Source organism: Lissotriton helveticus, chromosome 5_1 (genome assembly GCF_964261635.1).
Source record: "Lissotriton helveticus chromosome 5_1, aLisHel1.1, whole genome shotgun sequence".
NCBI classification, from domain to species: Eukaryota; Metazoa; Chordata; class Amphibia; order Caudata; family Salamandridae; genus Lissotriton; species Lissotriton helveticus.
Window position 1 is genome coordinate 2121751777 of NC_136065.1, and position 12512 is coordinate 2121764288.

Sequence of the window (12512 nt, forward strand, 5' to 3'; positions counted from 1 at the left end):
GAGCTTCTCCTGTAGATAAAGAGTTTGCTCTCTTACGAGCGTTTGTGACCACTAGTGAGTCTAGAGGAATTTGCCCTTTAATGTATATTGGGTCTTTTGGAGCTGCCCTATATTTTTTATCGATTCTTGGGTTCAATACCCTAGCCCTCACTGGGTCTTTGAATATCTCAGATGTATGACTGAGAAGGCCCTTAAGCATTGGTAGTGTTCCTGATGTTCTTTGTGCAGTAGGTAGTGTTTCTAATAAGAAATCCTGTATTTGAGGTTCTGCATGTAGATCTACCTTATGATATGTTGCTGCTCTATTAATGAGTTGTGCAAACCCAGTATTGTCATCAGGAGGTGAAGGTTTTGAGGGATACAATTCAGGGTCGGTATCATTATCTGACCCTACATTATACTCTTCCCATGGGTCTGCCTCCTCTGGGATTGTGTCTTCATCATCCCCAGGCTGTTCCCCCTCCCCTGTGTCACTCTCTACATCTGTTGTAGGTGTAGATGGTCGTGTGGGAGGAATATTTGGCCTATTGTGAGGAAGAGGAGAAGATGGTGTGTGTCTAGGTTTGCGAGAAGAGGGAGGAGTTGTATTCGTCCCCATTGTTCTCTTCTTCGGATGAGTCTTGTCGTCCGAATGTTCATTCTTCCTCTTTTTAGGTAGTTCTGTGACTACCTTGCCAGTCTTTGGGTCAATAAACAGAGTCTTTTGTTTAGGATCAGTCCCGTGTTCCTGTGTCGGTACCGCAGTTTTCGGGTCCGAAAGGTGTTTTTTCTTTTGAATGTCCATTTGTATTTTCGGTGCCGAGATTTTATTCGGATCCGATTTCTTCGGTATCGAAGATGTCCCCGGTGTCGAGGGTGTTTTCGACGCCGAAGCGTGCTTCGGTGTCGACATGGACTGCTTCGACTTCGAGCTTTCCTTGACTTGGTGCTTCGGTGTCGATGTGGTCCGTTTATCGGAACCGGAACCACTATGATGGGAGACCGAGTGTTTCGGTTTCTGTTTCGTTGCCGGGCTCGAAGGCGGGGCGTTGGAAACTTTTTTCGGTTGTCTGACCGGGCTCGAAGGCGGGGTCGATACCGTGGGGGGTCTGTTTTTTGGTAAAGGGACGTCGTCACTCACGGTTTGTTGGACGTCGATTTCCTCGACGTCAGACTCGTCCGCTTCAGACCCCGCCTCGTCGGCCTCTTCTTCCTCCTCTTCTGGGTGCTGGTCCTCGAACAGCTCCGGGATTGCTTGTGACTGCATTCTCGATACCTCGTGTCTTCAGGCTCGACGGTTTCTAATCGTCGACTTTGAAGAGAACGCTGCACAGGCCTCACAGTCCCTGGATTCGTGTTCAGGGGACAAGCAGAGGTTGCACACCTCGTGTAGGTCCTTGTGTGGGAACTTAGCACCACACGTTGGACATTTTTTGAATGGAGTCCTTTCCATGGACCCCGGGCTGGACTACGTCGAGTTTCTCGTAGTCGTCGTCCTCCGAACCGCGTCGGTATGGAGTACAGTCGCGTTCGATAACGATACCGTCGATTTGGAAAGGAATACGCGCCGTTTATAACCTTCTTTGTTGAAGTCGGTCCGGAGCGCTTCGATCCTCATCCGAACCCGATGGCGGAAAAAAACAATCTAAGGATGGAGCCGATGCCCATGCGCACTAACACCGAGAGGAGGAGTCATCTATGACGACAAAGACTTCTCCAGAAGAAAAACAAAGTGCAATCATCCGAGCCCAACACCAGATGGCGATCTATTCATAAATGTACCATCTGCAGCCCATATGCCTCGAACTGCCCACTTCCCACAGGAATTGGTCATATAGGGGGCGTAGTGACCCCAAGGGTCAGAAGCCCATTGACTACCACCCTACACTCCCTAACGTCCCTAAATTCAGTATTTAGGGGAGCCCCTGGCACCAGAGAAGCAGATCCCAACGACCTATGAAGAAGGACACGAGGAGCAGAAGACTGAAGAGAGCACCTGACTTGCCCACCTGTCCTGCTGTCCTGTTTGCCGTTCTCTGTCGAACCTGCACCAAAGACGACTCGTCCTGCAGCTGTGGGTCTCCAAAACCTGGGAGAATGGATTGCCTTTAATAAAGACCAAGACATCCTGAAGAACAGCGGAACTGTTCCCTGCATCCTGCAGGAACTCCAAAAAGAAAAGACTCTCAGGCCTCTGGAACCGGGAAAACCCAGCATGTGAGGCCACCATTGCCCAGTGACCTCCGGCCCACGTTGAAGTGGGCCACCAGAGTCATTAAGGTTCCTCCAGCCCTCCAGAGTACTAGTCCATTGCGGTTTCACCCCTCGTGAACTCTTAGACGTCGCCTGCAGCCTCTGCATGAGGCCCCCCTCTACCACGACTGTTCCCAGAAAGGAAACCTGATGCCTATAGAAACCTCTGTATCCATTGCCCCCGGGCAATGCAAACAAGGACCGCAAGTGCCCCTACATCCCTGAGGATCACAAGCCTTGAACCCCCTTGTTGGTTCACCCAGACTGGCCATCCAGCCCGAGCCTGCAGCCTGTTTTTACAGTGACAGATCTCCATAGAAACCTATTGGGCTCCCGACGCTGTTTTGCACCCTGCACCCAGTCATCCTCGTGCCGCTGGTGATGTTCTGTTGGTGCTGCCTTGGACCTTGCCCACCATTCACCTCAACTCCTGGAGATTGGCCTTGTAAGTTGCTGTACTGTTCCTGTTTGCAGAACTTGTTCTTACTTCAATAGGATAACATTGCAGTACTCAGAAATTGCAGTGTCCCCTTTTAAGAGTGAAAAGAATTGATATTTAAAAACATGCTTACCGGAATGATTTTTCTCTGATGCCTAAACATATAAAGATACTTTTATAAATTGGTGTGGATTTCCTTCTTGCTTGTTATGTAATTTATTGATAATTGTGTGGATTTGCAAATGCTCGTACTCCTCTGTGTTAAGGCTGCTTGACCCCACTGCCTCCTAACAGAGCACTTTGGGATTACAAAGCAAGCCCCTGTCCACTCATAGGGGAACCCCTGCACTCTTTAAACGGTATATCTGGTTTTCGATATATCACAAAGAGCCAGCTTCCTACACATGGTGTGCCAGATGAGACAATACAAACAAGGTCGTCGCAAGACCCTTGGGATATGAAAATGCTCAGTAAGTAGCATGTTGGAGGAGAGTCAAAGACAAGAATAGGATATGTGGGTTCTGACTGGTAACAAGGAGACGCTTCCACTCCCCCAAGCACGGCACACAACATGGTTCATAACAAGAGGCATGGAATGTATGGCCACAAAATCAGTACTACTAGCATAAGGATTAAGTGAGCCCAGTGTGTTAAATTTCATTAACACACACAAGAACAAGTTTAGTAAGGTGTAATAAGATTAAAGACTAGTCACGCAATTATTCACAGGGCTGGAAGAGCTTTCCTCGTCTCCTCTAAATTGACTTTTTTCAATGGGTAAACCAGTACTAACATTTATGAGTATCAGGAAAGGAATCCAAATGATTCCTGAGCACAGCAGCGCCAACCTCGTGACGCAGGCGTCCTTGAAAGAAAAAGGGTGCATTTTTAACAAGCTATCATGCTCAGTGCAGGGCTGCAGAGCAGCCGTCCAAGGCTGAAGCCCAGTTGAATATGCTACTTACCAGTATGCATCTGTTCTTGGCATGTAGGGCTGCTGACATTCATATCTATAGCATAGATCGCCGCCTAGTGTTGGGTCCAGATGATTGCACATTGTTGTCCTGGAAGAGTCTTCGAAGTATCACGAGATAGGTGGCTCCTCCCCTAGACTACAGTGCGCATGGGCATCGACTCCATCCCCAGATTGTTTTTAGCCATTGTGGAGAAGATGGAGTGTAACAGTGTGAGCGATGACCATGCTAAGAATAAGTTTGAATTCTGCAGCCGCTACAGGCGCCGGGGTGGAGGGCGGGCGATATGAATGTCAGCAGCCCTACATGCCAAGAACAGATGCATACTGGTAAGTAGCATATTCAGTTCGAGGCATGTGGGCTGCTGAATTCATATCTATAGCATAGAATATATAGCAGTCCCTCCATTAACGGCGGTCGCCTGTGCCAGCTGCAGACGTTTGAAAAAGTGTCTTAAGAACAGCCTGCCCCACAGCTGCCTGCTGCTTGGAGTGCACATCTACACAGTAGTGTTTAGTAAATGTGTGTGGAGTAGACCATGTGGCTGCTCTACAAATGTCTTCCAAAGGGATATTTCCAAGGAAAGCCATGGAGGCCCCCAACTTGCGGGTGGAGTGGGCTCTGGGGGGGACCGTTAAAGTGCGCTTAGCCTTGTGATAGCAAATTTGAATACACTTAACGATCCACCTGGCTATACCTGCTTTAGAAATGGGGTTGCCTTTGTGCTGGGCTGAAAAGGCAACAAAGAGTTGTTGTGTCTTCCTAAAATCCTTGGTCCTATCGATGTAGTACATCAAAGCTCGTTTGACGTCAAGAGTGTGGAGCATTCTTTCGGCTACAGTCTCTGGGTTTTGAAAGAACGCGGGCAGTTCAATGGTCTGATTGACATGGAACTGTGAAACCACCTTAAGAAGAAATTTAGGGTTAGTGCGCAGCACCACCCTGTTTGAGTGAATTTGTATGAATGGCTCTTGTATAGTGAGCACTTGGAGCTCACTAACACGGCGCAGAGACGTAATGGCTATTAGAAAAGCCACTTTCCATGTTAAAAACTGAACCTGGCATGAATGCAGAGGCTCGAACGGTGGGCCCATCAGCCTGGTGAGGACCACATTAAGGTTCCATACAGGAGCTGGCGGGGTCCTGGGAGGGATGACCCGTTTCAGTCCTTCTAGGAAGGCTTTAATGGCAGGCACTCTGAAAACGGAGAGATGCTGCCTGTTTTGGAGATAAGCTGCTATGGTGGATAAGTGTATCCGAATGGAAGCATATGCCAGCTTGCATTTGTAAAGATGTAACAAATAACAGATGATGTTGTGAGTGGATGCATCTAGCGGGTTGATGTTGTGTTCTGTACAGTAAATGACAAACCGCCTTCATTTTGCTGCATAGCAAGCTCTGGTGGTGGGCTTTCTTGCCTCCCGTATGATATCCATGCAGTCGGGAGGCAAGTTAAGGTAGCCAAATTCTAAGACTTCAGGAGCCAGATCGCCAGGTTGAGCTGTTGCGGGTCTGGGTGCTGAATTACGCCATGGCTCTGCGTCAAAAGTCTGGGCGTGAGGTGCAGCCTTTGATGCGGTACCACGGAGAGTTCTAGAAACGTGGTGTACCATGGTTGGCGTGCACACGTTGGAGCAACCAGGAAGAGTGTCAATGAGTGTTGCTTTAGCTTTCGTGCCACCAGCGGTATGAGAGGTGCTGGGGGAAAAGCGTACGCAAATTTGCCTGACCAGTTCATCCATATCGCATTGCCCTGCGACTGTGGGTGAGGGAACCTGGCGGCAAAGTGTTGGCATTTTGCGTTTTCTCTTGTGGCAAACAGGTCTATCTGTGGATGACCCCACTGCTGAAAGTACGGGTGGAGTACTGATGGATGTATCTCCCACTCGTGCATTTGGTGGCTGTACCTGCTGAGCAGATCCGCCATCTGATTGTCCTTGCCCGGGAGGTGTTCCGCCATGAGGAAGATGTTTCTCTGAATGGCCCACTTCCACATGCTCTGAGCCAGATGAGACAACTGTGGAGAGTGTGTACCTCCCTGCTTCTGAATGTAGTACATGGCCGTCATGTTGTCCGTCCGGATCAACACGACTTTGTTGCACAGATGTACTTTGAATGCCTTCATTGCCATGAAGATTGCCATCAGCTCTAGGTGGTTGATGTGCATCTTCTTTTGCTGCGTAGTCCATAGTCCCTGCACTGTGTAGTGGAGTACATGAGCTCCCCAACCCTGGAGAGATGCGTCCGTTGTCAGGATAAGTTGTGGCACAGGCTCCTGGAACGGTCGGCCCTTGCAAAGGTTGTGTGGATTCCACCAATGCAGAGAGTTGTATGCCCGACCGGTCACCAACACTAGGTCCTTTAACTGTCCGTGAGCCTGATTCCACTGACGAGCCAAGCACTCTTGAAGCGGAAGCATATGTAGCCTCGGGTGCGGGACTATGAAGATGCAGGAGGCCATCATGCCTATCAACTGCATGAACACTCTTGCTGGAAGCGAGTGTTGCGGTCTGAACTTTTGGATGAGCGACTGAATGCTGTCGATCCTTACAGAATTCGGCTGAGCCGTGGCCGCCAGAGTATCTATCGTCGCGCCCAGATACTGCCGCACATGGGCCGGCTGAAGGTGCGATTTGGGATAATTGAGTGAGAATCCCAGACTGTGAAGAAGGTGAATGGTGTGGGACATGTTGGCGGCGCACAGCTGGGCCGACTTTGCTTGGACAAGCCAGTCGTCCAGATAAGGGTAAACGTGAACGTTCTGCCTCCTGAGGTGCGCAGCCACTGTCGCCAGGCATTTTGTGAACACCCTGGGCGCCGTGGTCACTCCGAAAGGAAGGACCTTGAACTGATAATGCCGACCCTGAATTGTGAATCTGAGGTATTTTCTGTGTGATGGATGTAGTGGAATGTGAAAGTATGCATCCTTGAGATCCAAGGTTGCGAGGAAGTCTCCCTGGTTGAGCAACGGAAGAACTTGCTGCAGCGTCAGCATGTGGAAGTGTTCTGAGAGAATATACTGGTTTAGGGGTCTGAGGTCCAGAATGGGTCTGAGGGACCCGTCCTTTTTGGGATTAAGAAGTACAGGGAATACACTCCTGTGCCTTCTTCCTCCACCGGCACGAGCTCGATTGCCCCTTTTTGCAGCATGACAAGTACCTCCTGCTGCAATAACTGCAAATGCGCTGTGGACATAGGACAGTGTTTTGGTGGCATGTTGGGTGGAGTGGACGTTAACTCTAGACAATAACCGAACTGGATACGTTTTCTGACCCACCTGTCTGTGGTGATGGATTTCCAGACTGGCAGGAACTGCTGGAGCCTCCCCCCGACAGGTGTTGTGTGGTCGGGGGCAGGGCGTCACTGCTTGGTGGTGGCAGAGGAATGGGAGTTGTTATTTCCACGGCCTCTGCCTTTGGCACTGTTGCCCCGATAGCCGCCTCTACTCTGCTTGGTATAAGAGGACTGCGCCCCACTTTTAGTGTATTGCGTTTGCTGGGACATCTGGCCTCTGGAAACACCTCTATTGCCTGAGCGACGAAAAGTACTGCGCCGAAACTGTTGGGACTGGAGAGCTCCCATGGACTTTGCAGTCTCTGTATCCTTCTTTATTTTTTCCAGTGAGGCATCCACCTCAGGTCCAAACAACCTATCAGGGTTGACCGGCTGATTGAGGATGGTGGTTTGTATCTCCGGCTTGAAACCGGAGATTCTGAGCCATGCCTGACGTCTCAACATCACACTGGTGTTAATAGCCCTGGCAGCGGTGTCCGCCACGTCCAGTGCACATTTAATAGAAGCGTTGGAGATGAGCTTCCCCTCTTGAATGAGCATTTCCGCCTCCTCTTTATACTGATCGGGTAGATGTTGTAGCAGGGTCTCTAGTGTGTCATAGTGCGCCCTGTCATATCTGGCCAAGAGTGCCTGAGTGTTTGAGATAGGTCAGATATTGGCTGCTTGAGCCGCCACCCTCTTCCCTGATGCCTCCAGCACTTTAGATTCCTTGTCTGGGGGAGGAGCATCACCAGTGGTTTGCGAATTCGCCCTCTTCCGGGCATTAGAAACGACCAGAGAGTCCAATGGCAACTGGCCCTTGATGTAGGTCGGGTCGCCAGGTGCCGGCTTATATTTTTTTTCAATTCTAGGGTTGACCACCCTGGCACGTGTGGGTTCTTTAAATATGTCCGCAGCATGTTTGAGAACCCCTTTCAACATTGGGAGCGTTTTGACAGTTTTCTCTGCTGTGGAAAAGGTATCAAAAAGGAAGTCCACGTCAACAGGGTCAGCATGCAGCTGGACGTCGTGGTTTGTAGCTGCCCTCTCAATGAGAGCATTAAATGCCGCAGAATCCTCAGTAGGAGAGGTTTTGACATTGTACACCTGAGTGCCCGGGGCAGTTTGTGGATCTCCCGGGTCCCCTGCATCTGCCCAAGAGTCCTGGTGATCTTCAGGATCAGTGGTGGCAGGAAAGTTATACCGTTCGTCATCACCTTCCCCAGCCTCCACATCTGAGTAAGGGGGTGAGGCTGTAGCAACTCTTGGAGTCTGTGTAGCAAGTGGCTCAACCAGAACCGGGGAATCCGTAGAAGGCTTCTTGCGCTTCAAAGGAATCGTGTAGGACTCCAAAAGCTGCGTCGCCGTGATCTTCCTCTTGTAGAGGGTAAGTTTACCGGTGTCTGCGTCGATAAAGTGTTCCGACTGTTCCTCCACCAAGGGTTGTCGATGCTTCAAGCTCACAAGCTGCGTAGAAGTCTTCGGCCCAGCAGACCCTTGCACGGGCGCGTTGGTGACCGACCTGGGTGCGAAGGCTTTCGGTGCCACCTTAGGCGGTAACGTAAACAGGAGCGGCGTCGAAGACGTTGGCGTCTTGGCAGCCAGCTTCAGGGTGGAAGCATCCTTCGGATCGACCGCGGAAGCCTTGTTCCTGATGCGTTGCAGTGAGTCCGACACCTGCTTCGTAAAGGAAGCGGACGGTTTCGTCGACCCGACAGACGTCTTCGATCCACCAGCGTGTGAAGACTGGAGCGTCGATGTCTTGATCTTCTCCGGCTGAGGTACAGGAGCAGCTTTCTTAGGTGCGCCGTGTCCTCCTTCTGCGCTGACGGCCTTCGGCACCGACGACTTCGGGTCGGTGGCCTTGACTCCCGGGGTTGGGGCCCCAGTCTTCGGCTCGACGCCCTTGCTCGATTTTGGATCGACGCCCTTGACCGACTTTGGCTGGACGCCCTTGGTCGATTTCACCGGGTCGACAGCCTTCTTTGGCTTCGGCTGCCCCGACATCGCGGAAGACGAGGGGGCGGCCAGAGGGACAGACGTCTTCGGTTTCGTTGGCGTTTTCATCACTTTCGGTTTCGTCGACACCGAGGGTTTCGTCGACACCGAGGGTTTCACTTTCGGTTTCGTTTTGACGACCGGCGGCTCCGCAGAAGTGTCCGTAGCCGGGCCCGTAGGCGAGGCCGTAGATTCGGGTGCAAGGTCTTGGGTAAGGCCGTGAGGCGATCCCGCGACCTGAGCCTTAGTGAGTGTATGAACGGGGCATAGCTATTCGCCCGAGCTATCTTCCATGGCCCCATAGGCCTCATTGTTGTCTCCTACCTCGTCGACGACTTCTTCTGCATCGAGCGCTTCGACGTCCATGTCGTAGTTGATCTCCTCCGCAGGAGGTGAAATCTGCAGATGAACTTCGTCATCGTCTGGTTCTTCTCTCTCGAAGATGTCCACCGGTGCCGGAGCCGACTGCTGGGCCTCCAGGCGCGCCACGCGCCGAAGTCGAATCGTTTCTTCGAACGAAACTTGGAACAAGCCATACAGTTGGCTTCATCGTGGTCCGGCGACAGGCACTTGTTGCACACCGGGTGGACGTCAATGTGGGGATACTTCGATCCACACACGGGACATTTCTTGAATGGGCTCCGTTCCATGATGGAAGCCTTGTTGCGTCGACTGGGCCTCGAGCACCAAAGAGTTACGCGACTCCTCGGGACGTCCGACTCTGGAACCGAGCCGGAACAGAGATGGGCACCGAGCGCAAAAACAATACCGACGGTATAGGAAAGGGCCTCCAGGCCTTAAGAAAAGTCTATATCGATTCAGAACTGGAGATAACGAATATACATTTATTTATTTTATTTATTCAAAGTTTTATATAGCGCGAACAAGATCCTTACAGATATCAGAGCGCTTCACAAAGACAGGGTAGGGGCAGTAGGAATGAACAGAGATAACGGAAGCAATATAATAGTCACTGACATGGTAGGATAATAATAACATACATAAAACATATCAATATACAAACAGGTAAACAGGTAATATAAGACGGCACCAATCATTGATCCCACTACAGAGGTGTTCAGGTACACCTTGGGTGTGTGAATGGCTTATACCAATGTCTTAGTGTTTAGAGACACTGAGTGGGGGCATCGGGAGAGTGAATCAGTAAACCAAAGTTTCGTCTACCGACATTGGTCGGTAGACGAGAGTAGCGTAGTAGTGTCCCCATCAAGTAGAAGTGTAGTGCCAAAGGACAATGTGGACAGTGGTACAGAGCCATGCAGAGTCTCTGATCCAGCACCTATAAGGATCAGGAGATCTTGGCCAGAAGGATGGTTTTCACCTCTTTCTTGAAGAGTGCGGTGGAGGAGATAAGCCTGGTTTCAGGAGGGAGCGCATTCCAGATCCTGGGTGCCATTCCTGAGAAGGAGCGCTTGTATGTTTTCTCTTTCCGGAATCTAAGAGGTTTCAGGAGTAGATTTTTTGTGCTTCTATTGGATCTCGAACCTCCTGATATAGACAACTTTTGAGCGAGGTAGTTGGGTGCCTTGTGGTGCACGGCCGCGTGTGTCATAACAGCAATTTTTAGCTGTATTCTGGCTTCAAAAGGCAGCCATTTTAGAGACTTTAAATCTGGGGATATATGCGAGTGTTTTCTTGAGCCAGTAATGAGTCTCGCGGCAGCGTTCAGTGAGGCTCTTAATGGTGCTGTTGTGGATAGTGGGAGTCCGCTGAGGGCCACAATTCCGTAGTCTATTCGAGGGATGACTAAAGCTTGTACAGCAGTTTGGAAGTCTTCGGCAGGGAGGAAAGGTTTAATTTTCCTCAGTGTGTTGATTTGGAAATTAGCTCCTTTTGTGGCTTTGCTAACGTGCTGCTGCATGTTGAGCTTGGCGTCGAGTGTGATGCCTAGGGATTTTGCCGAATCCACGATGGTAGGTTGGACATTGAGTGCTGTTAGGTTATTGAGTCAGGTTTGGGTGGTGGAAATTTTCGCCGGGGGTGAGATGAGTAGGAACTCAGTTTTCAGAGCATTTAGTTTGAGGTGATTATCGGCTAGCCATGATTGAGTGTCAATAAGTGTGGAGTTCAGATGTTTGATATCTTCCGGGGATTGTAGCTTTAGGTAAAGTTGTGTGTCGTCGGCGTACATATGGAATTGGACATTGGAAGCTTGGAGCAAGGTGGCGAGCGGTTCCATGACGAGGTTGAACAGTGTGGGGGAGAGGGAGGATCCTTGTGGGACACCTAGATCTGCAGGCACAGGTGTAGATAGCACATTGTCAATCTTGAACTTCTGAGACCGGTTGTGAAGGAAGGACGAAAACCATTTGAGAACAGTTCCCGATAGACCCATTCAAGTGCTTAGCAGCTCCAGCAAGTTCTCATGTTTGACCGTGTCAAATGCTGAAGAGAGGTCAAGAAGGATGAGGAGGCAGGACTCATTGCGATCAAGAATTTGGAGGGCGTCATCAATTATGTGTGTCATAGCTGTTTCCGTGCTATGTTTCGCTCGGAAGCCTGATTGATGAGGGTTGAGGAGGTCAAATTGATCAATGTGTTTTGTTAGTTGGAGTTGGACACATTTCTCCAGCAGTTTGGCCAGGGTGGGGATATTGGTGATGGGTCGGTAATTGTTTAGGTCAGACGGATCAGCTGTAGGTTTCTTGAGTATAGGCGTGACTTCCGAACCCAATGGCGGAATAAAAAAACACTCTGGGGATGGAGTCGATGCCCATGCGCACTGTAGTCCAGGGGAGGAGCCACCTATCTCGTGATACTTCGAAGACTCTTCCAGGACAACAATATGCCATCATCCGGACCCAACACTAGGCGGCGATCTATGCTATAGATATGAATTCAGCAGCCCACATGCCTCGAACACCTGGTTACGTTCAGCTGGGCGCTATGTAAGCACTAAGAACGGAAAGTGCACTCACCCGATCACCGCAGGGCTGCTGATGGGTGGGCCACTGCTCCTCAGCTCCATTACATTCACCACCTGGGGCACCGCTTTCAAAGTCGATTCAGTGAGGGAGGGGTTCACTGCAGGTAAATACAAGGGAAGGTTAAACCCATGTTTATAAAGAAAACTACAGGTTAAACACTGCACACTGCTACTGACCCAGGCTCCTCACACATGGCACAGAAAAGTGACACCACCTACCTGTGAAGAGAAAGGGCAGGATAATATAGAGGGAAAAGATAGGCCACCTACCACATAGCTTAGAGAAAAGGGGACCCGGCACCGCCATTAAATGCAAGGAGGAGGGATGACACCTCCCCTTCGGTGTAGAAATAAGAGGCATAGCATACCATTTCCAATGTAGAGGAATGGGGTTAAGCACCAGCACGCCATGCTACAGAGGCGAGATGCTGCCACCCGCCAATGTGAAAAGAAAGGACAAGACATCTCTCCCACCAATGTAGTCAGGGTGAAAACACTCCCATTTCTTATCAAGAGAGAAGGGACACAGGCTTGATCTCCACCACATAGGCCAGGGACTGGGCAGAACTCTTAACAAGAAAAAAAGTGACAAGTCCCGAAAAGAAGCGAGTGTAATGAACATCACAAGTCTGCTGATGGCCCCTCGCAC

General features: G+C 50.4%; 2 protein-coding genes across 6 annotated transcripts in view; one reads left to right on the top strand and one right to left on the bottom strand.

The window, feature by feature from the left end:
- FAM78A (family with sequence similarity 78 member A) overlaps positions 1–12512 on the top strand; it is a 984894-nt gene that overhangs the window by 918872 nt on the left and 53510 nt on the right. The window lies entirely within an intron of this gene.
- Positions 1–12512, bottom strand: part of NUP214 (nucleoporin 214) — a 369960-nt gene that overhangs the window by 173392 nt on the left and 184056 nt on the right. For all 3 annotated transcript variants that reach the window (XM_078646199.1, XM_078646198.1, XM_078646200.1), the window contains exon 24: positions 11856–11961. In XM_078646199.1, the coding sequence (XP_078502325.1) occupies positions 11856–11961 (106 nt within the window). The remainder of the gene's footprint in view (positions 1–11855; positions 11962–12512) is intronic.